At 36.7% G+C, this 24,169-nt stretch overlaps 1 protein-coding gene across 7 annotated transcripts in view; it reads left to right on the top strand.

Annotated features, from left to right (window-relative positions):
- The window catches only part of spegb (striated muscle enriched protein kinase b), a 90,571-nt gene that overhangs the window by 12,753 nt on the left and 53,649 nt on the right, over positions 1-24,169 (top strand). For 2 of the 7 annotated variants that reach the window (XM_026911086.3, XM_026911076.3), the window contains exon 1: positions 17,154-18,393. The exons of 3 other annotated variants lie outside the window; for them this stretch is intronic. In XM_026911086.3, coding sequence (XP_026766887.3) covers positions 18,361-18,393 — 33 coding nt within the window. In that variant the 5' untranslated portion in view covers positions 17,154-18,360. Of the gene's footprint in view, positions 1-17,153; positions 18,394-24,169 lie in introns of those variants that run through there. 2 more of the 7 variants (XM_026911092.3, XM_026911102.3) reach the window with 2 other exon arrangements.

The following is a 24,169-nucleotide window of genomic DNA, read 5'->3' as shown; positions in this document are numbered from 1 at the left end:
TTTCTTTTTTCTTTTTTTTTTTTTTGAGAAAGAGTTCAAGCAGTGTTCAAATATTACGATATGTGGTATGACTGCCAGTGTTTGCTAGTTTCTTCCTCCTTGGAAAGTTTTATCTTCTTTTGCATTTTCAACATCACACACATCTATATTTATGCTAGTGAGGAACACATTGCTGCATGTACAGTAAAATGTGAGGGGTGAAAAGGGAAAATGTAATATAATAAAAATAAGAGGATAGATAACACAAAGTCAAGGTTAGGTTCCAGTGTTAGGTTCCAGTAGGAGTAAGATTAAGCAGAGTTAAGCAGGGTTTGGTCCATAAATGTAACAATATACTGCTGTGTTATGCAACAAAGATGACTAAAATAGTGTTTGTGTCAGTTTCAACCATGTGTAGCTTTCCAAATGCATGCCATTTCCATATATTATTACCCACATACACTTGCTGAGCTTGTTAGCTATCCCAAAATGCAGTGCTCTTTACTAGCCTAAAGCTGGGGAATGTGCACACAATAGAGATGTCACTAGCTTGATATTTATACACTCACAACTGCCTTTGTTCCCACTGCTTAATTTAATATGCACTTTAAATATGGTTAGATGCTAGTAAAAAGTCTCAAAGCATCATACTAAATGAAATCTACACAATATTAGCTTTTAACCCAATTGTAATTAGACAAGACATGTTTGGTGTCAAATATCTGCTTTTTTGGATTTGCACTGCAGCAATGAGAACGATTTTACTAATAAATAATGGAAGCTTATAGCTACTAGGTTGGTAATGTGCAGACATCTTGAGCTGTTCAGTATCTCAGAAAAACCTCTGTATGTGCTTTCTGTCAGTACATGACTGTTATTTGTAACTGTTATCTGTAAAATGGACAAAAGGATGTTACAGCAGTAGTAATAGTGGCAGCCATTTTGAACAGATCAGACTCAATCAGGCTCAATTAGGAGGTGTGGCCTAAAATTTTAAAGCAGAATTGTTTATTAGAAGTGATGCAGATGACCACATTGATCCAATTTGATTTATTTGTAAGGAATAAAAGGTGATGAGGTGTACGAGGTGACGAGGTGTTATAACATAATGGTGTGCAACAAGCGTGGAGCATAACTGCATATCCCGAAGTGTTTTATTCCTCTTATACCACAGGAATTTGCAACTGATCCCTTATCAACTTTTTTCTCTCACTGGAAGTTAATATTAGAATTTTTCAAATTAAGAATCATTCACAGTTATAGTTAAGGTTGTGGATCCAGTTAGTTACAACTTATGTTATAACAGCTGTAAACAGTCTTTCCCTCACCAGCCTTTCTCTTTATTTTCTCCTTCTATCAAAGCTAATAAATAAGGAAGTAAATACAGCTTTTCACATACTGTGGAAACTACAAAGCACAAAGTCATCTGTCTTGAAGACATACACTGACTGAAATCTTCTTTCTTAAATGTTAAATGTACAGGAACCTAGCTATTATTTTATTTAAGTCAGCTTATTGTTAGGCTTAATTATGTGAGCATCGACCATACACGTCCCTGTGTAAGTTGTTTCTGTAGAAATGATAATGTATTAGAACGAGTGCATTACTATAACCCTGTGAAAAGCCTTGCAGCCAGAACTACTGCCAGAGCTGCTATTATAGCAAATTATTCAAAACACTTAAAAAAAAAACACACACACACTTTTCTAATACTTATTTTGATATTGAAATCTTGAATTTCTTTTTGTGCCAAACTATCATTTGAAGATTGCATTAAGTGATCAAGTTGATGTTCTCTTTGGCCATCTTACTGTTTTTGGAAAAGCTTCTCCCTGAGAAATTGTGAAACTGAAACAGTATAAGTACAGTAGGAGTGGATCAGAAGAGGAGGATGCGTGTGGCTAATGAAGGCTTTAAAATAGAGATGGAAATACAGACATGGCTGTAGGTGCTGGTACAATATCAAGGCTACATCAATGTCAGATGAGAACTCTGGGCAAGAAATATTACAGCGAGCTGGTTGTGTAGTGCTAGGGTGAAACTGCAGCATGGCGCGCTGTGATCTCTGTGCAATGGCATCGTGTCCATCCATCAGACTAGAAATCTCTCGATACAGTCATAGTTTCCATGTACCATGTGAACTGTAAGGATTCATACTATGCTGTGTGTGTGTGTGAGTGTGTGTGTGAGTGTGGTCTCACAGGGAGAGTGGGACTTCCCCTAACTGAGCTGCAGTTGCTGCTGCCGTTCAGAGGACGAGTAAACAGGCTGTTCAGAGTGTGTGTGTGTGTGTGTGTGTGTGTGTGTGTGTGTGTGCAGTACAGAGATCTGTGAGCCGCCAGTGAAGTCAAGTGCTGCAGATGATTCCTAATTTAAGCTAGTGTGAAGAACACAGGACTGACACACACACACACACACACACAGTGTGCAGAAGAACCATCATTGTCCCACATAACGTCACATTCATCTGTAACTGTTATACTGGAAAAAAAAAATTTACACGCAAGGATCAAATAACGTAAGCTACATAACCACGTAACTTTTTTAAAGTAATTTTTTAATATAGACATCTTCTCCATATACAAGTTTAAGTTCAATGTAAAACTACATTATAATCTGCATAACTTCCAGTTAACATTTCCTGTACGGCAGCACCCATAACGTCACACCGTTCATCGTGAAGGTTTATTCGTGTCTATAGATTAGATCACACTGTATCCTAAACCACAGCAGCAAGTCTGTGATGACGGTGAAGAAATGAATGTGGTTTGAAGTATATGGTGATGGAAAAGATTTTGAGAGAGACAGGTGAGGTATTATTTCTAGGCTATATTAGCTAGAGCAGCATCTGTTCCCTAAATTCCAAAGGCTTGTAAATGAGACTTTGTTCTCAAAGCATTTTTCCCTTGTAAAAATAGAGCTTCTTGCATTTTGACGTAGGATTCACATCAGAATAGCTCTGAGCTGCTGATGTCTGATAAACAGGGCCATTGTTTTGCTGCATTTGAGTGTGTGTGTGTGTTTGAGATTGGCTGTATATCGAATTGGCTGTATATTGAATTCTTAATCATGTGAAATGCTAGTTTTTTATGGTATAATACAAAGATTTGTATAAAACAGCATAGTTTTAATATTATGCTTGTAGTCCTGTGGCACTGGGCTTTTTATACTTCTAGAGTAATTCATAGGACCAAAATGTACCTTTCAAATATCTTCAAACTCAACGTGATTATAATGCCATGCATTTTGGGATAATCCTGTCTCCTAACTCAACAAGCCTTACTTCCATCATTTTCTTTACTAAATTATGAGAGCTAAAATTGGTACTTCAGAAGGTGCTGCCGAATTTTCATAATCCGTCCCAGTCGTGATGGTGATTTTTTTATTTTTTTTTTCGGGGATAAAGTTGCTGGAATGTGCCATGCTCATTTCAATTTCATCACACTAGACATAACTCTGATTGGATCTTGGGTTGCTAAGGCAACACACACACACACACACACACACACACACACACACACACACACTGTTTGTATTGAGCTTGTTGCACATCTAACACACACACACATGTCTTCAAGCAGGTCATGCTTTCTTTTTAAACATGAGCACCACTGTGGATCAGGACTATTTTCTCTCTAGATAATATGAGTAATTTAGGGTGAGTGTCTGTTTTGAGGAACAACTGATTCAAGAGTTAATCAAAAACATCCATAATTGAGACAAATATGTCAGAATAGTGTATTTCCTCTACATATGTGGGAGCTGAAACATTTATTTTCAAAGACTTTTGCATCCATCATGATTTTGTCCTCACTGACCGAACACACTCTGTACCTCCATTTTGTCCCTTTTGCTGTCCAGCTTTTCTGCTAATTGGTTGCACCTGTTCCTTGTTTCCCACTTTCCATATTTGGTCAAAGCTTCCTATTTTGTCACTTCTGCCTCTATCTAACGCTTGGTCCTCTGAGTTCCTTTCTACCTTATTTAACCCCTTTGGCTCATTTCTGCGTATCACCAAAATATTACTTTTCCTCTGAGTTGTAGTTCCTTGTGGTTTCTGAATTTTGATTTATTATTTGTAGCATCCATATAAGTAAAAATACTAACTCAACAAAATATTCTAATGCTATTTCTATATGTGCTGGCATTTTGTTATGAACTAAATTTATGAATATCCATGACCAGGGGTTAAATTTGGGAGAGCCATCTTTAGATTATTTGAACAGCAAGCAGAACTGTAAATGTAAATCATAGCACGGTCCAAAAGGTGATAATAATAAAAAATGATGTAATACAGTTCCACACTGCCTTATAGAACGTTTTTATTTCAAAATTTTAATGTATATTACTGCAGTGTAAATAAATTTATGCAAAAGTGTTTTTTTTTTTTTTTTGTCTAAAGCCATGTCTTTGCCAGAAAAGAATCAGAAGATAATTTCATATTAATTTGAGGCCAAATCCAAAAAGCGAGGGATACTGAAAGCTTAATGTCTCACCACCCAAGTGCATTAGTTAAATGAAGCCGTTAGAATAAAAGCATAAATAATGTTTTAATAGCATTTTTACAATGCCATATGTTGAAAACTGTTCTCACATTTTTCAAACCTATGAAAGAATTAAGGCACCAATGCTGATAAATATCAATATAACTCCTGACCATTACACATTGTTGAATGGCAGTGGCATCTGTGGATAATAGTCTTGGTATTATATTGTGTAAAAATGTATATTGTGCACTTTTATTCATTATGTAAGAAATAAAATATGGCAGGGTGTGCTGTTATAGGAAAATCATCAACAATGTGATGGTGTAATGCAGCTCTACATGAAGAGCAGTTACTAATACCCCCCCTTGATTAGTTTCCTATAAAAGAACATCCTGAAGTGGTTTATTCCTCTTATACCTTAGCAATTTTTTCCAAGAATAACCATTTTTGTTAAGTAAAGAATTAGATCATGCTTTCATCCATTTATTTAATGTTGTGGAATGTCCACAATGCAAATTAGATCCTGTTATTACTTATAGCTATTATAGTAGCTATAAACAGTCATTCCCTCACCAGTCTCTCTTGTTTCTCTCTATTGAAGTTAATAAGACTAAAAATGCACCTTGTTATGTTGCTAAGAAACTGCAAAGCTGGGGGATCCGGTGGGCAGCAGTTCTATAGGTAGAAACGTCTTGTTGATAAGAGAATGGGTAGACCGGTTCGAGCTGACAGGAAGCCTGCAGTAACTCAAAGAACCACTCTTTACAACTGTGGTGAGCAGAAAAGCATCTCAAAACGTACAACACGCCAAACTTTGAGGCAGATGGGATTCAAAAGCAGAACTCCACATCATGGAGACTGGAAATAGATTCATATAGATCATTAGAATTATAGTCCAAATGCATGGTCAGGATACAGGCAGACATGGCAATTGCAGGAAAATAAATACTCAAAACCACAGACAGAGTTCAAATCTCCCCATCTAAACAAACAGCAATAATAGCTTCTAAAGTAAACCAGAGAAAAATGACTTTATAGTTCACCTAATGACTGTTCAGTCATTGGCACAGACTCTATTATGCCTTAATAGGGCAGAAGAAACAGACATGACTAGAAACACTAATGACTCAGAGCTAGGGAACCAAAACAGTTTTGAACCAGACTTCAAATGGCTGCTATCCCTCTGCAAAATTTCATTATCACTACCCTATTTTGTCATCTGGCATGCCAAAGAACTGACACGATGTGTTGTTGAGAGCGTCGAGTTGTGGCTAGATGCTCTCTCAGCACAGAAGGAGGCTTTTAAAAGCTCACTTTCACTGCATTAAGGCGTCACAGCGTCCCAGCCAAGCCCATGCGGTTCCCAGTCATCATATTTCACATCAAGGCTGCTGAAAAACTCATGGAAATGCAAGTGCATGCCAACTGAAAAGAAGATTTACGCTTTTGTCGACAACACCATTATTAACTTTGAACTAAGGTACTTTATTTGATTCAGTTTATAACATCAGTAACATAGATTGAGGAAAAGATGGTTTGTGAATCAGTAATAGCAGTATTGTAGACAAGTAACAGCACAATTATGAAAGATGCCAATTCTGTTTCCCGAGCATCTAATTGATCAAGTAAATCAGCACTTTCCTCTAGTGTTCGAGTAATCCTGGAGACATTCACTGTGTTGATTTTGTGCATTAGTTTGTTTGTACAGGGTTAACAGTGTAATGCCGTAAACGTTTCAAAAGAACGGTTTTAGTTTCCTAGTGCTAAAGGTGTTATTACTTTGTTTGGAAGATAGTATCCTTCAAAAACAGTATCTGTGACTGTTGGCACAGCACTACACAAAACTGGCCCCACTGTGATAGCAGGACTCTGACAGCATGGCTAGGTATGTGTCTTTGTGATGGAAAACAAAGGAGATTAAAGGAGAAGATGACTTTTAAGTGGTTGAGAAATGGCACAGAGTGCAGTATAGATGATGAAAAAGATGAACGCGAGAGAGCAATTGAAGTGCATTGAGAAAAAAAGGAAAGGAAGAGCAGGAGAGAAAATGGAGCGTGAGGAGGGGGAAAGCTCAGGGGTTATACAGGTAGAAGGAGAAAAGAACTTCTGAATGTAAAAAAAAAAAAAAAAAAGCTATGTTTGCCAAGAGATGCTTGATGCTTAACACAGCCAGACATATTTTTATGTTGAATTAAGTAGGTAGAGGTGCTAACACCTGCAGTTTAGACCTTTTGCTACGGTGATATGGGAGACACCTGGAAATTATGGTCAGAATTAATGTGAACAAAATTCACCCAGAGGAAAAGCTGAGTCACTGAAGGTGATATAGGATGTGGAACGTGAAAGATGTGCATTTGCTCCTGGCAGTGGTGTGTGTGTATGTAAGTATATATATATATATATATATATATATATATATATATATATATATATATATATATACACAGTACTGTACAAAAGTCTTAGGCACCCTATATTTTTTAGTACAGACTTTGTTATAGATTTTTATTTTATGACTTCTACATTATTGATTCAGTACAAAAACATTTTAGATTTCCAAACATTAGTTTTCCAGCACAAAATTAAATGTTACAGAAAAATGTGTGTATGCAGTAAAGAAAGCAGCAGATTACATAAGAGACACTTTTCAGACAAAAAAACATAATGAAGGCTGCTGGGTTTTGCTGCAAAAATAAGAAGCAAGTGCGACAGTCAAAGTGTCCAGAAGAACTGTGGCTGCTTCTGCAAGATGCTCAGTAACACTTACAGCTCATTTCCTTATAAAACTGCACACATTGTACCTGAGACTACTACTATGAAAGGATCTTCACACCAAATATTGACTTTGTTTCATTTATTACTGTTTACTGCTCTTTATAGTATTTTATTTTTTATGTAGAAACATTTAATTTCATTATTTTTGAAGGCTCTTTGCTCTAGAGCATTTCTTTGCATGTGCCTAAGACTTTTGCATGGTACTGTATACACACACACACCCACACGCACCCACACACACCACACACACACACACACACACATATATATATATATATATATATATATATATATATATATATATCCTTTCAGCCTTGGTCTTGTGAGTCAGTACAAACCCAGAATGGGGGACTGTGGTTTCTTTTTTTAGTCAAAAATGGAAGAACTGCTTATTATTAAGTATCACACCAGACTTTGCCTTGCTGTTTTCTTACTTTTGTTGCACATCTGAAGAAAAAAAAAGCCACCTCATCCACTGACATACACTTGGGTTTTTGAGGGGTTTTTTGTTTCTCTGCCTGGTTGGATTTTCTTGTTAGCGATGTCGGAATCCCTGTAGGAGGATCACTGCTTGTTTGTGGATTACCCATAGACTTTAAAAATGAAAACAAAGAAGCCATAAGCTCAAGTGTTGAATAGAGGATTCTCAATTAAAAAGTATCTTATAATTATTTTTATGTGTATATAACCATCCTGTTTTGTTGTTGAGTACTGCCAGAGTCATGACCTGCTAGGGGGGAAAAAAGAAAAAAATTTTTTCTTTCCTAATGTGATTTAGTCTAATGATTACTACTAAGCATGTTCCTAACAGGATGTAATGGATTTAATGATTTCCAAAAGGATATTCATTCCCAATTCCCTGTGCCGACATGCACTGAAGAGAAATAATGTGGAAATGTGTATGTGTTTGTATGTAATTTTATATATATATATATATATATATATATATATATATATACGTATATAAATGATAATGTAAAATTCCATGAATGCAGGTCATCTAAAAACTGAGTTTTTGTCTCTGTACAACTTATTTTGAGAAAACTAAAATTTTAAAATTAAATGTGATTTCATGTATTTCAAAAGCATGACTTATGAGGTTAATAAAGGAAACTGCTTTGTCATAATGACAAATTACTTTACATTTATGTCAGGAAAAAAGCTTTTCAATGTACCAAGTGAGTGGAGTTTTCATCAGAGTTGCTAAATTTCACATAAAGCAGTGGTCACATCTGGACAAAACAGTGTTCTACAGTTTAAGAATATTCATGTTATACAGGATGAGAAAATGCATAGAGTGTAAGGGTGACCATGTAGAACATATACTGTAAATAATAAATACAAAATTCATTATATGTATTTTTACTCTCAGTGTTTCGGAAACCTTGTAGATGTAATTTATCCAAAAAATGTGCAAAATCACTGATGTGTCCAAAATCATCATTTCTAACTGTAGTGTCTTATCTTACCCACTGCCAGAAGTGAACCCTCTTCTATTCAAGTGAACAGGCTTTTTGCCAGACAGAATCGTATTTGCAAAACTTAGAAGCTCAGACAGCAGAAATTATTATTACTAATGATTACAACCATTATAAAGAACCAAGAAAATCAGCCAGTTTCCTTGGTTTTCTTTAACAGAATGATATCTTCCTTGGAGTATAAACAAGAAAACACACACAGAGATCTCTGATCTATTAAGGATAGCTTTCCTTGCTGGTCACTTCAACACTATCTGTGCTCTTACACCATTAGCCTCCCCAGCCTCTCTTACTGTAAGGAATGAGTAAGCAGCACTCATTTTTCTTTTTTGTCAGAGTATATCTAGTGCTAAAGAGATTAGTGTGGGGTGTATGGCAGAATGGGAGCTGTGTGCTAATGGGAGTGCAGCAGTGAAGTCTGCATTGGGTACTCCCTGAGTGTGTTCTCCCCATCGGTGTCAGCATCTACTGACTCACCTGAATTTCCCTCAGTGCTCGTTTTATCTATTTACTTATTCATTCATTCATTCCTTCATTCATCTCAGAGTTGTGAAAGCCCAGACAAGATGTCAGTATAATTTCCCAATTTCTGTGTTTGAGGGCCACATTTTTCTTCCAATTGATTGGGGGTTCTCAGGTGACTCATCGCTGACTGATTTGCACTACATGCATTACACACACTACATTTTACACATTGATTTTCCACTGCATGGTGTGGTACAGCATGGTACTGATACTAATCCAAAGGCAGAACTATCCTTACCCTGGCTGAGTCCCTGTATCCATTTCTCCCTGCTGAAAAAATCCAGCTACCTTCTGCCAAAACACAGGCCAAGCTGTACAAGCTGGTAGACTATCTTTGCCAGCTGGATATTTTATAGCTCCCTAATTACTTGTCTAAATTGATCAATGCATTTTTTTTTTAGATTTTTCTAATTGCCTTCCTGTTCTTAAACAAAAACACCTTGTCCATGATGTTGCATTAGTAGCAATAATTTAGAAATGATTTCCATCTACCAGCTTGACCAGCTCAGCCTGTGCTTTGGATCTGGTAGCTGCTAGCTGGATTTTTCAGCAAGGCCATAATAAAATGGTACGCATGAAAGGAGAGTCTCTGGAGGGTCTCAGAAGTGGAGGCTCTTTGTATCACCTCAGAGACCTTACACTTCTTTTTGCTCTATCCAGGGAAATATTTTTAATGACTAACTTAATAAAACTTTATCTTGATTGTTAGTAGCATATTACTCACATGATAAGGCTATTTACTTTTGTTTTAATGCTTCTACACTGTTTGCAACACAACTAATGTGACTTACCACATGACATCGAATTCCCAAGTCCTGTAGGACCCTTATACAGGGCTTTCCTATCCACAGTTATCCAAAAAAAAAAAAAAACTGAATAAGGACTTTATCCTAAATGGGTTCTACTTAGAACTCGCTTAATGCAAAAACTGACATCTTACCAAATGAAAATATCTTGACTATAGTCTAATTTATTTAGTATTTCCTACTATAAGATCGCGTTGAAACAAATATAAAATGACTAAACCTATTTCAGGACATTCATTTTAAGCTTTACATTTTCATATTCTATTGGCAGATAATTTTGCTTCTTTCTAGAAACAAATGCTTAAAATGAGCAAAATTATCTGCCAATAGAACAAGACTATTTCATGCTTGAAATTTGTAAAAAAAAAAAAAAAAAAAAACATTTGACTATATTCAAGATATTTTCACTTGCTAAAATAAGTGAATAAGGAAACCCTCTGTAGACGAACTGAAGAACTGTTAAGAAGGGGCACCTTCAAAATAGATAGTTCTAAAATGTATAAATGTATTGTTGTTTTCTTTGCCAAGCGACTAATATAATAGACCAGCCATTTGGTGATGGAAATAAAAACAATTTGTGATTTCTGTATTTGTTACCACATGCTGCCACATGATAGTGACTTGTGGAAAAGCACTAAAACGATGAAAAAGAAAAAAAAAAGAGCATTATTTTTATGTATTTTTTTCTTTGAAAGAGAGGGAAGACTTACATATTTTGTATATTTTGTGCTCACATATACACCACTGACTCAGGACTGAGTCATCATGCATAGTCTCTCACACACATAACACACACACTGAGTAGCATTCCCATACAAAACATACAGTCAAACTCACCACTAAAGTGTCAGGAGCATAGTTTATATGTTTTTGTTCTTGTTAAATGGAGGTCTTTTGGTGATTACAGTATGCTTTTAGCACCGCATGCATTTCACTGAATGACTCCCTGGGGTGAGTCTATGTGAAGCCACTGAGCCCGAGAGCACCAGTGTATCAAATTGGGGTTGCTACTTGCTCACCACTTGACTAGAAGGCACGACTCCTGTAAAAAGACTTCAGCAGTTAATCATACCACCTTTCTAGGCTAGCAGTGGAGAGTTTACAACAGTCAGCTTAGTTGGTTTACTCAGAAAGTGCATCCAGCATTTGAGAAATGAGTCAGCCTCCAAACAGTCTGGTCTCAGAGGCAGTCACATTGCAGCTTGGCTTCTCTTTTTCTCTTCCCCTCTTCCCTGTCTCTCATTCTCTCTCTGATTTAATCAGTGGACTCATAAAACTAGAGGTAGTTAGCGCTTTGTAATTTCTGTAAGAATTTTTTTTAACATATTTGTTTGCCATAACCAATTTCCACGGCAGTTCATTTCTTCACATTTGTACCACAGCACCACCATACTAATGAGGAGAAGCCTGCAAACTGTATTTTAGGTATTTTTAGTTAAGCTCTATACTTGTGTGGGTGTCTTTTAACTTCTTTAACTTCATATTCTAAGCTATTTTGACTATTCATACAGCTTCTAGAGCAAAGAAAGTTATGTAAAAAGCACAAAAGTAGATGAGTCAGTGGTACATGCATCAGCTCATCAGTACTTTACTCACAATGACAGCGATTGTTAATCTCCTCCCACGCTGTAGAACTAAAGCAATAGGCTTGGCTGGAGTGACCCAGATCAGGTGTTTTACCATTTTTTTTTATCTGTGTCCCGGTTGCAAGTATGTGACAGGTGTAAACCATATAAATGTGTCATCCCCAGCTGCCTGGAACTTGTTCAGATAGAGCTCAAGGCTGTGATTGCACCTGGACCAAATCAATATCAGTCAGGAGCAAAGCTTTACCGGCTCCCCAAATAATCGATCCCCCCCCTCTCTCTCTCTCTCTCTCTGAGTGAAAGAGAGGGTCAGGGAATAGAGGAATGAGAGATAGAGGTCTTTGGGTCAGCAGGGATGTCTTCCAGCAGTATAGGAATCCTGTTAGCCCCCTGCTAGTTCACATTTTTGTTTTCAATACTGGTTTCCAATCCTCCTGAGCTCAGTAATCACTGGTCCTCAGACTTGGTCTACTCTATTCTGCTACTATATTCTGATCTCGACTGAAAGAATCTATGTTGAGAACTGAGGTTTTAATCCTCTGACGTCTGATGTATGTTAATAAACCATCTCAGTAGCGGTCACACTCTTTCAAGCAAGGGCGACTGGTGTAAATGGGCTAGCAGGGCTTACAACATAGTTTTGACCATCTATGGTTTCCTGGTGGACTAGTGGCTAGCATGCGGCACACTCACCGCCACAGCTCATGTTCAATTCCCAGTCAGGGAACCAACCCCAGCCTCTGTAGGGTTGCACGAGCCAGTGCAATGTGGAGAGTTGCCTCAGGAAGGGCACGAGGCATAAAGCTTGTGCCAGAATAAAAATATGCAGAGGGGTGATTAACTGTGGGGACCCTGAATGGGAGCAGCTGAAAGAGAAAAAAGTTTTGGCCATCTATATCATATTATTTGCTGTCAACAAAAGACTTACGGTGGATTATTTTGGATTTTTGTGCTACTAAGTGCAACAGCACCACTGATGGTCATAAGAAAAATACACAGAATGATATTAAGAAGCAAAGCTGAGGCTGAATTCTTTCTAACCCAGATTGTAGAGTCTTGCAGTCTACATTTGTGTCAAATGATTACACAGAATGTACCAACCCCTAGGTTTGATCTCTATTTGGGCTGATATTTTTCAGCTAGCTTTGCTGGCACGTTCGTAAGACTTCAACAGCAGTGATAAGACAGTCACGGGTTTAATGAATGTTAACAAGGTGAATTATTTACTCTATCATCCTGTTTTCCACAATATGCCTTTAGAGGAAAATAAGAGTAGGTAGCCTAAGGACAATAAAAGTACAAAATACCAAAAAAGACAAATGGAAGAACCATAAGATTAGTGGTTTTTGGTTTGAATGAAAGGGTTACAACTTTTAATTTTACAGTGTTTGATGTTCGTAGGAAATGCCATAAACCAGTAGATCATTCTGAATTTGAAACATGTAAAAAATTCTAAATCACAAATACAGCTTCCTGTCTGCCTTTACGTGTGTTTTTGTATATAATCATTCTTATTATGCTATCACTGAGACCTCCTGATATAATGTATTGCTCAACCCTAATAGTTTTACTGTCAAGCTAATGTTAGATTTTAGATTTGATCCCCCCTCAGGAATATTTTTGCAGCTTACGGTGATCAGTATACCCCAAGAAATATACAAAATGTACTACTTTTGACTTAGAATCCATGGGGAAAAAAGGTTTTCAGGGATGTTCACTTTTCTGTACATGCTGCACTGCTTCTGTAAGAAAAAAGTTAGTAATTGCATGTTTTAAAATGGTGAAAAAAGTCCAGGAACAAAAATTAATGCGATTTCTTCCACTGTAAATGTACCTTAAGTTCCTGTATTTCTGAGAAGTTTACTGCAGTGGTAATACACTATTAAGAAAAAAGCTTCTCTCCCTTCCACTGCCAGATATAAAATGTGTATCCGCTGATCCTGCAGCACAGCCGGGCTGTTAGCTGCCCAATGACGTGTGGTTTGAGTTTTGACTATGGCATATGGAGACCTTGGTTTGGTGTGGTTTCAGTGTTGTGTAATAGAGGACCAGCATCAGTTTGTGGGAGGATGCAGAGGTGTTCAAAAAGCAAATGAAATGGGTAGGGGGTTAAATATAAATTTTAAAAAAGGCCCAGAGGCAGTAGGTAACTAGATGGCCTCCTTTATCCAGACATATCCTCTTCAGGAGGAGAAACTCATTGGTCTATCTGGGATTTATTATACATGGGTAGACTAAAATTTGTTTCTTTCATGCAATATTGATCATTTTCTAACAGTGTAACTTGGTATTGTATGTACTGCAGAGCAGATCTTCAGAAACATGGAACGGGTTGTTAGCATCCCTGACAGTCCATGTGAGTTTCCACAATGTTCTCAAAATATTTGACAGCCAGGAGGATGGAGCAGAGCCACATTTAGACTGATAGGTAAGCAGATAACATGCCCAAACAGAGATGTACATTTACAGATGAGTCATAAAGAAATATTCCATACGTTAGACATAGATGCTGCAATCACAGTATGAAGTTTAATGAAAAACTAAGAAGTGTAAGAAAAGTTTGAGTTGCTTTAATTTGTAAAGCAAAAACATTACCATATGGTGGCACAGCATGTTGTGTTGGTGCCTCACAGCTCCAGGATCCGATCCTGAGCTCCACTTACTGTTTGTGTGGAGTTGTGTATGCTCTCCAAGTGGGTTTCTTGTTCTTTAGTTTTGTCTTACCTAATTTGGCTATTAGGTAAGGTGTGAATTAGTGTGAAGGTCTGTGAGGCCCCGCCCTGACTAGGATAAAGCGGTTAATGACAATAGATAAGATGACATTAGATAAGAAAATTGATCCTGAATGAAATTTTGTGCCAACTTGCTCAAGAAAATACAGAGACCAAGACCTCAGTAATTAAATGGAAAATAACACCAACTAATGGCTTCTACTGGACACTATAACGTCTTTTAACAATCCTGTAGCTCATGCTATGCTAATCTTTGAAGGTATGCTTTATTACTAGAGTATTTTACCTTACCAAAGCTAAAAAAGATCTTTGTAGGAAGGTACCCAAAACCAGACTTGTTGTTTTGTTGTACTATATTATATATAATATATACTATATTAAGTTAATATATACTATATTAACTATATACTATATAGTTTCTTAAAGTTAAGTTGTTGTAGGCAGAAAAACCCAATTTTGGCCAAAAAGCTATTATCATATTTTAACTCCACTGAATGCTCTGATTATTCATTCCGCTCATGTGTTCACACTCTCTTGTTCTGTTGTAATTTTCTCCTGTGGATTGTCTGTGGAGAACGTAGATGCACTCCAGCAGGCAGCAGGTGTATGGTGGAAAACTGAGCGTGTAAATCCAGGGCATAATTAAACACTATGGAAGCAGTGTTGCAGGATGAGAATGCATTGTACTGACTTAACCAATATGCCCTCTCTGTTACTCACATACATCCTGAGCAGATCTCTGACCATGCTGAGAAACAGGGATATGTTTTCTTGGCTTATTCATTCCGACACATTGATTTTAAAATGTGTTCCTTTTCTTTGCTCTGCACATAATGTCTAATCATATCAGTACTGCTGTGGATTGTTTAGCTCAGTCTGATCCACAGATATTTAATAGGCTGATCAATAAAACACAATTAGAAATGAGAAGTAATCCATTGTATTTAAACTATAACACAAGCTATTGCCATACACCCTTTCTACACTGGAAAAACTGATGTCTTAGCAAGTAAAATCTTGATTATAGGCTAATTTATTTAGTATTTCCTATTATAAGATTACAATAAACCAAATATAAGATTATTAAACCTATTTCGAGACACTTTTATTCATTTTAAGCTTTACATTTTCATATTCTTATTGGCAGATAATTTTGCTTCTTTTAGAAATAAATGCTTAAAATGAGGATATTATCAGCCAATAGAACAAGACTATTTCAGGCTTGAAATTAGTAAAAAATAACTATATAATAAAGTCTAGAAATAGGTTTGACAATCTTATATTTGGTTTATGGTAATCTTATAATAGGAAATACTAGATAAATCTGACTATATTCAAGATATTTTCACTTAGTAAGATTTTTTTTTTTTTTTTGCAGTGTGTGTTATTTAATATTAGTTTGTATTTCATGATTTAGTGAGGAAAAGTAAAGAATTATAGTATGCACATGTGGAAGGTCAATTACTATCAAAATGCAGTGAATAATGACATAGAATGATCTGTTTTTTTAAGACTTGTTTAAAATTAAAATCTAGTTTTAATTTTAATTAAAATTATGACATTTTAATCAAAATTCTTATCACTAAATGGCTGAAATTTGTTTCTAAGACTAATAAACACATGACATGTACAAAAAAATCAGTTTAGCATAAAATATGTTTGAAATTCTTCAAGACTGATGAAGTAACATACAAGATTGTAGATGCAAGAAGAATATAAATGATAGTTTTGTTTTGTTTAGTTTGTTCTACTATCAAACTAGCTTTTACTAATTCATTTTACATGGCTTTGACGATCTGAGGTGTGAATACAAATGCAAAAACAATGTACAAGCTGCTGTAAGAAAGGGCTCCAGCTTATCTGCTAGCATGAAGCAAAGTAGAGATCCTGAGCTGAGGCTGGATGTGACACTGGTGGGAAGTTAGTAGAGGAATAAGATAAAGGAAATATAGGAGGGTGAGTTGGAGTGGGAGTGGGAGTAAGGAGGATTGAGCTTTAGAGAACTTACATATTGATGTTCTTCAAATAAACCATTCCATTTTTTGCATCTCATTTCTGGATTTAAGTGGAACAAAACTATACACTTTTTTGGAAAAAAAGGTTACTCAAGGCTTCTTTGGATGTTCTTAGCTTCTTAGTTGTTTGCTTCCTCAAGGCATTCTACTCTGAGCTCTCTCTGTTTGGGAAGGACTCACTTGTAAAGGTTGCATATAGATGCTTTAAAGAATTTCCAGAGTGGCAATCTGAAGAAGACTAAAGATATCTAGATTTAATAAAAGTAAAAATGAATATGAAGATTTGACACTAAGAACTAACGGTTCTTCAATGGTTTTTGGGATAGTTAGGGGTCCTTTTGTTTTCTAAATTAGTTTTACTTTGAATCATCTCTGACAGGGGATGCCGTTGTTGTAGGGTTCTACACTGGACCTTTAACAGTTTCCCCACTGAGACAAACTGAACATTAACACTGAGCACTAGTGACCTATGACCTCTTTTCCCCCATCCACCTTGTCTTTTTCTTTTTCTTTTTTTTTTTTTTTTATAGTTAGAGATTTTTTTATTTTTCCTCACTTCTCTAGTATTCCTTAAGCTTTGGGCCTCGAACAATTTACCAAATACCAAAAATACAAAACCGTAAAAATTATTTTGCAGTTTTTTGTTTATAAAAAAAATAAAAAATAAAAAAAAACAAGCATTAAATATTTGTGACTAATATTCTGCAATTTTTATTTATATGTATTTGTAAATATGTGTTCAATTTATTCTGGTGCTTGTCAAAATATGTATAATTGTATGTATCATTCAAAAATGAATCCTTTAAGGGTTCTTTGGATAGTAAGGACATAGCTTCTTAGAAGGGTTCTGCATGGAACTATGCATGGAATAGGAAAACAATCAGTTGTAGGGCTCTACACAGAACCTTTAAAGGTTCCCTCCAGTGGAACATTCAGTGTTGAGTTAATCTTTTTTTTTCTGTGTGTGTTCATTATCGAGAAAAGAAGGAAAACATGGGAAACCTGAAGTTATGGTAAAAATTGCCACCGCTGATTGCTATTTAAGTGAAACATGATTATTGCCTAGAGGCTGCTGGGATGTCATGGGCACTGATCCTGAGCATATAACATGGGCTGTGGGTGAGGAGGCTACAGCTTTCTCCCTCTCTCTCTCTGTCTCACACACACATACATACATAGAGCTTCACTTGGATACACAATTGGGAGGAAGTAGGGGAGAGGAGGGAGGGGTATAAAGAAGAATAATGAAGACAGAAGAACGAAATGCTCTGCCAGTCTGCATCTCTCCATGACGCTCTCTTTAGGGCTGACTCATTCTCTCCCTCTCTCTGTTTATCTCTCTCTCTTTCTCTGTAAAGCAGGGTAGGATTGCACGTATGCGATCCCTCCCCCCTCTCATCTCTCTCTCTCTCTCTCTCTGGCGCTGCTATTGTCTGAGCAGGCTCTCCTGTGTTGATTATATAGCACGGCTCCGTGCTCAGTGTTGATGCTTTAGTCCCAGCTTTGACGCCACTCAGCTTGAGTGGGACTCCTGACCATTAAATCTCTCAGAAGCTTTACAGGAGAGCAGGCAGTGCCATCTGTCAAGGTTTCTATCTTTTTCGTATTATTCTTTTTCCGAGCTGTCATCTTTTCTTCTCTGCAGTTTGACTCGCATCCTAAAATGAAAGATGATCCAGTTTTTTCTGCGATCTCTTGTTTAAGTTTTAACTGAAGGAGGAAGCAAGTTCCGAGAAAAGAACAGCAACACTTTTTTACAAAATGTTTTTCTCTCAGAGCCAAATGACATTTGCTCCAGCCAACTGAGAGCAACTCGTTTTCTTCTCCCAAGTGACACTTTGTTTTAGATCGACACTGGATCCTGGTAATGCTTTTATTGATGCAATCGGGTCAGCGTCAGGTCTAACCGTGAATCCCCAGGTCTCAGAAACCCCGGGCTCCCCCAAACGCAACAGAAGACCAGGATTACTCCAAACCATGAAGAAAATCTGGTCCAAGAAACGCTTCCAGGTTAGTCCTGCATGCCTCTTCTTTTAAACTTGCTCTCTATCTGTTTGACTTAGAAGTGTTTTGGTGTCACAGCTTAACCCATATGTGCTATATTCGTCATTCGGTGTGTGTAGTCTGTGTAAGCTTTGCCCTAGTTTTTATTCCCTTTATGGGGATACACCACAATAAGATAGTGCCTGATGAGCCCCACCCTTCATCTGTAAACAAAGTGACAGTGCGTACATGCTCGCACTCCAATGAAAATGCAATTCGTTATGTTTTTATTTGATGATGGACAGGGGGGATAATGAGAGCTTTTAGCTTTTTGGGGGTCTGCGCTGTTCAATCGTCCATAAAAGGTTTTCCTCGTTACTCAAAAGCATGCGTGTCTTGTGTTATGCAGGTTTCTAGGAGCAAGCAGCAAAATCATTAGTTCATTATGGTTGATTGAAGAATTATACTGATTCCAGGTTTTTTGTTCAAGAATAAATTATAAGATTGTAATTGATATAAGGATTGGGTTTTATAAGTCTCTGCATTTTAAGGGCCACCACAGAAAGGGAGTAACATATGGCAAATCAGCATGTAGGTTATTACAGGTCGAAGAGTAATAAAGCAAAATTGCTTGTAACAGCAACCTCATTATCCCTTATGGTGCAGGTTGTTTTGTTTTGTTTTTGGTTTTGTTTTCATTTGAATCAACCAACTAGAATGCACAAGACATTATTCATAAGAAATTATTTATTTCTCTAGGAAAGCGCTGATTAATAATAGTCATCTAACCTTATTTTAGTTATCAAATACAATATTTCCCAGTTATAACTGCTCCTGGTGCAGCATCAATGCATTATCAGTAATTCTTTTGTTCTGTTATCAAAGGATCCATGAAGGCACTATTCTCTATGCTCAAGTGTTAGATCAATATGGAAAAACTGTGTCAGTGCCACATTACAAGTCAGGAAACACACAGAAACAAAGATAGATAGCAAACCAAGACACTTCATCTTCAGCCAAAATTGAAAGGCATGATTTTTCCACACTTTCATCTTTTCCTGTGAAAATGTCACACCGACATTTCACAGGTGAGATGTGCAAATGTTACGCGTTTCCTTTTTCCTCAGCTCTGAGGGCTAATGGAAATCAGTGGGAAAGCGGGTGTGATGGAAAGAGGAGGGCAGAGGAGGGAATAGGGGGTGGGTGAAAAGGAGAGATAATTGGATCTTTAGTCTGCAGACGGAGGCAGACAGGTGGAGAAAAGATGAGATGAAGATATGGGCATAGCAAAGACACCAGGGTTATTTTCCAGCTTTGTAAAAATTGAACAATAACACATTCTTCAGTTCACATTTGATAGTGTTAATAATGACTGGAGCATTATAAAATCCAGTCATCTGTGCTACCTATAGATGTATAGACTTGTAAGCAATATAGGGACTATTATAGAAGCATCAATTGTAATTAAATGCACAATGTCATTATAATCTCAGTAATAACTATAAAAATTTGATAATTGTTACCAGATTATTTAAATATCCATGTAAGCAGCATACTAGAATATTTGAAATTGGAGTAAAGCTAATATCGGATTTCAATATATCAGATTTAGAAAAAGCAAAATTATAACCTAATAATCAGGTTACATGTATACTGTTAATCTGATATCTATCATTATTCTACAGACTTGTACAAATAATGGCAGATAGTGAAGAGCCTTCTGTGAAATTGAAAACCATAAAAAAGCTTAAATACATGTTTACCATTAATATTTAAAGAATTGCGTCAGAAACTCTCAATCATAAATCAAATCATTCCTTTATTGTTGGGTTTATTGGCAGGTTGCAGAGAGACTAGAGGTGCATATGTCATGTCATGTAATTATAAAGAAATCCAATTATTGACTGACTCATGTAAACCATTATCAGATTACCAGTAATGATTACTTATAATTACTGAGAAGTGAAGATAAACACATTGAAAGTGAAGATAAACACATTGAAAACACTATGAATCAAAATCAAATACATAGAATCTGTAAGGATCCAGACATAAACCTCCTCACTGGTGACCAGTAGTCAATCCAGTAGTGTTTTCTGATGAAAGACAACCTGACACCATTGGCCCAAATGATTTAGGTCAAAAATAAACATGATTTTTTTTCCTCTCTGATTTAACATCAATGTACATATTCGGCTTGATAAGCTGTTAATAAACCTACTGGCATTATCAGACTCAGTAAGAGATCCATAAAGAACAACAGTGTGTGATAACTGTAGGGAGAGGGTGTGATGTGAGTGAGAGTCTGGCCTCCATTGCTAACTTCAGCTGCTGATTCGAGCTCAACCACAATGAGCAAGCACCCTGGGTGACTGCGGGGGACGTGCACTCCAAAGTGTGAAGTGACTCATTTACCACATGGCAGCTGTGTGTGTGATGAAAGTTGGTTGGACAAGAATGAAATGACTTACAGGGCTTACGAAGCTGAATTTAAACGAGACATCACACGCTTTAGACTTGGGTTAGACCTGTTTATGCACCTGTAATATAAAATATGCACCTGGAATGATATTTTTTAACAAGTGATCAGAGACCATAAGGATTTATCACATTTTCCAGCTCTTCTATTCACTGGAGCTCTTCAAGGTGCTGGTTGTCTTGGATTAAGAATAAATATCTAATATTTCCACAACAGTCATCTTTACTTTATGGAGAAAGCATCATTAATATGCAACACATCAGTAAATGTAATGTTGAGAAGTAAGGATGCATTGATACCACTGGTACCTGTTTTTTGGTACCAATACTGATACAGAAATGAGTACCTACTTAGTATTAAGGAGTCAGGGATGTCTTTCTATTTATGTTTCCCCAGTTTACATATTGGCCATGGAAACATTTCCTTGCTGCCATGTGCCACTGTTAATGAATTCCTCGTGCTTAATATTATTTTAATTTTTTTTTCGGGTTACTTGTATTATAGGAAGATGATGTAGTTCCTTCTCTTGATGTTTCATAGAGAACAGTTTACAGTCTTCTTTGCTTTGATTGGTGTCATTAATCATGAGATACATCCCTGTCATTTCGCGTTTTTTTCTTCATTAGCACAGCAATGTACACTAGGATTACATCAAACAGTTTGACATTATGACAGATGTTGGTATTAGAGCAATTTTTCAGAGTATGAGTAAATGAGCACGGTAGTGGATGGATAACCAGTATCAATATCGATATCGATGCATCCCTACTGAGAAGCTATCCAGAATCAAAGCTCTGCAGAAAAGGCTTTATTTATGTGTTCAAATAGATTCAATGCAATTAAAGAGAATTTCATTTTTAAAATATAAGTCAAAATCAACTTTGTTGCTATTATGCATATTGCACAATCGAATGATGTAGTTATCCCTTCAGTGCTACATTACACACTGCAAATTAAAATGACACTTATTTAAGTGAAGGCAAATGTGAACAAAAGCAAAACTTACAACCACAATGTAGAAACCTAACAGAATATTAAAAAAAAAAAAAAAACGGTGCAATAGTGCAAATAGTCCAAGTAACAGAATTTGCTCTGCAATAGGTTAAATGATTAAATTAGAAACACACTATTTAATTTTAAAGATCGATAGCCCACCATTGCATGGTCCACTGATTTCCCAACTAAACCCCAAAGCTTTTTTTTTTTCTCTTTATTTCTTTGGACCACAGCCTGTTCAACTTTTCATCCTCATCTTGTTAGCACTGTTCAGATTTTCTTCCCAATTATGGCAGCTCAATAGTTTATTGCATTTTCTGGGCTGTATTTCTACAGTAGACAATTAGCCAGAACTGTCCTTTTTCTGCATTCATTTCCCTGGTGCATCCTAATACTCAGTGACTGAATGTCAACACCATATAGTGGACATAACCTGTTTACTCATATCTGACCCAGAAAGGCAAGCGTGGCTGTGTTCTTCAATAGCACAGATGGCAGGCTGGAGATCCTCACTGGGCAGCCAGCTCCCAGCTAGCTGAGCCTGTCTGTCTTTGGCTGTGTTCACTAGATGGGTGTTAGCTTGGAAAATATAACAGGAGCTAGTCGTTCTCTGTTAGATGGGGATTTCAGAATGTCTTGGAACAATTTCAGAAAAACATGAATCAGAGATACAATGCTGATGTCATACAAACCCTCAATTTCACACATTACCACCACCACATTATTACACCAAGGCGTGAAGACATTCCCCTATTATCGTCAATGAGCAAAGGTTTATCATTCATAACTATCTGAGTCTCATAATGGTGTCTGATATGGATTGGCTTGATTATTGTTAATTGAAGAATATCTGGAAACTTTGCAATATTTATCAGTGACGAATATGATTATTTAGGCCAATAGCGTAAAAAAACTTTTTTTTTTACTTTAACAAACTTCACAAATTATGATTACTTAGATTATTCCCCATACACATTAACTTACATACATTAAAGCTTATTAAATAAAAACAGTCTATATCTATAAAATCTATATGCTCAATTAAAGATGCAAGGTTGAATAACAAATACAGATAAGAAAAAATAAACCAGCACTGATCATCTGAAAATCATGCTCCTTTGTGCGTATTTCACATTATGATCTGAGTCACCATCATTTGCCATTTGCGCAGTATGTGGCATGTCATTATTTGTTCGCAGATTGGACTAATCGAGGCGCCAGAAGAATGCCTCTCGTGTATTATGCATGCTACTTGCTCTCTCGAGTGCTACTTGCCTTTTCGCCCTCATAAAGATGTTAAACATGGGAGATAATGAAAAATTACCTTGTAGCATATCACTATGAATCCCACTCTGTTCATTAATTATTCAGAGATTTTTTAAAGGCCCATAAATGTCCATCCAAATAGATTTGATGCGCATGGTCTTCGTATCAACCGAAGCAAACATTGTAGTATGATCAGAAAATCCTGACAAGCCACATGTCAAGATATGAAGGAGGAGGAATTTTCTAGAGATGTCACGACTCCCCAAAAAAAAAAAAAACAGCATGACGCAACCTGTTGCTCTGAACAAACTCTTATTTCTGTAGGTGTTTTGATGTATGACTCCTGATTTTAAGCTTACCTTCCTTTCCTTCTTCTCCTAATGCCCTCTAGCACTGCTGCTCCATGCATAAGCCTCTGCCACTGTGACAGATACCATCCATAACTAATGCTATTAGTTAACCTTATTCTCAGGAGAAGGGCAGAAATCTCGGATGCCACAGGCATTGGGAGTGCATCTCTTTCACCATGACTAATGAATTGGGAGTGACAGGAGGCATGCCGATCCCAGCCTCTGTGTCCCTCTGCCTCAGCCACATCCTCCGTATCACCTTATTTATTGCCTTAAATTGGTATTAGGCAGGAGAATTGCAGAGGCAGGATACACAATGCATTAAAAAAAAGAAGAATGATACGCCACAAACCGCATATCTGATGTAGTTAAACAAGATAAAAAGGAAAACCAATCTTTTAAGCAATTTAGGATCCTGTCAGTTCACCCATTACAAAAAAAGCATAGTAAACTGTTACGGTACTATTGGTACTACCATTCCTTTTCCCTGGGGTGGTACTATGAAGTGTACACCTTTTGTACTTTAGTTTGTATCTTTTACTCAGAAAGGTAGAGTATCTGTAGAGCTTTACCATTACTTTAAAAACTAATTACAGTTCATTTCTGTATCTTAAATCATTTTAAATGTACATTATATCCACATTTCCAGGTGAAAGATGCATATTAAAGGTACAGAAGCTGTACCCTTGATGGTACTACCCCAGCAACAAGA

Source organism: Pangasianodon hypophthalmus, chromosome 5, assembly GCF_027358585.1.
Source record: "Pangasianodon hypophthalmus isolate fPanHyp1 chromosome 5, fPanHyp1.pri, whole genome shotgun sequence".
Taxonomy (NCBI): Eukaryota; Metazoa; Chordata; class Actinopteri; order Siluriformes; family Pangasiidae; genus Pangasianodon; species Pangasianodon hypophthalmus.
Note: the sequence above shows the minus strand (reverse complement) of the source record. Positions and strands in the feature narration are given on the sequence as shown.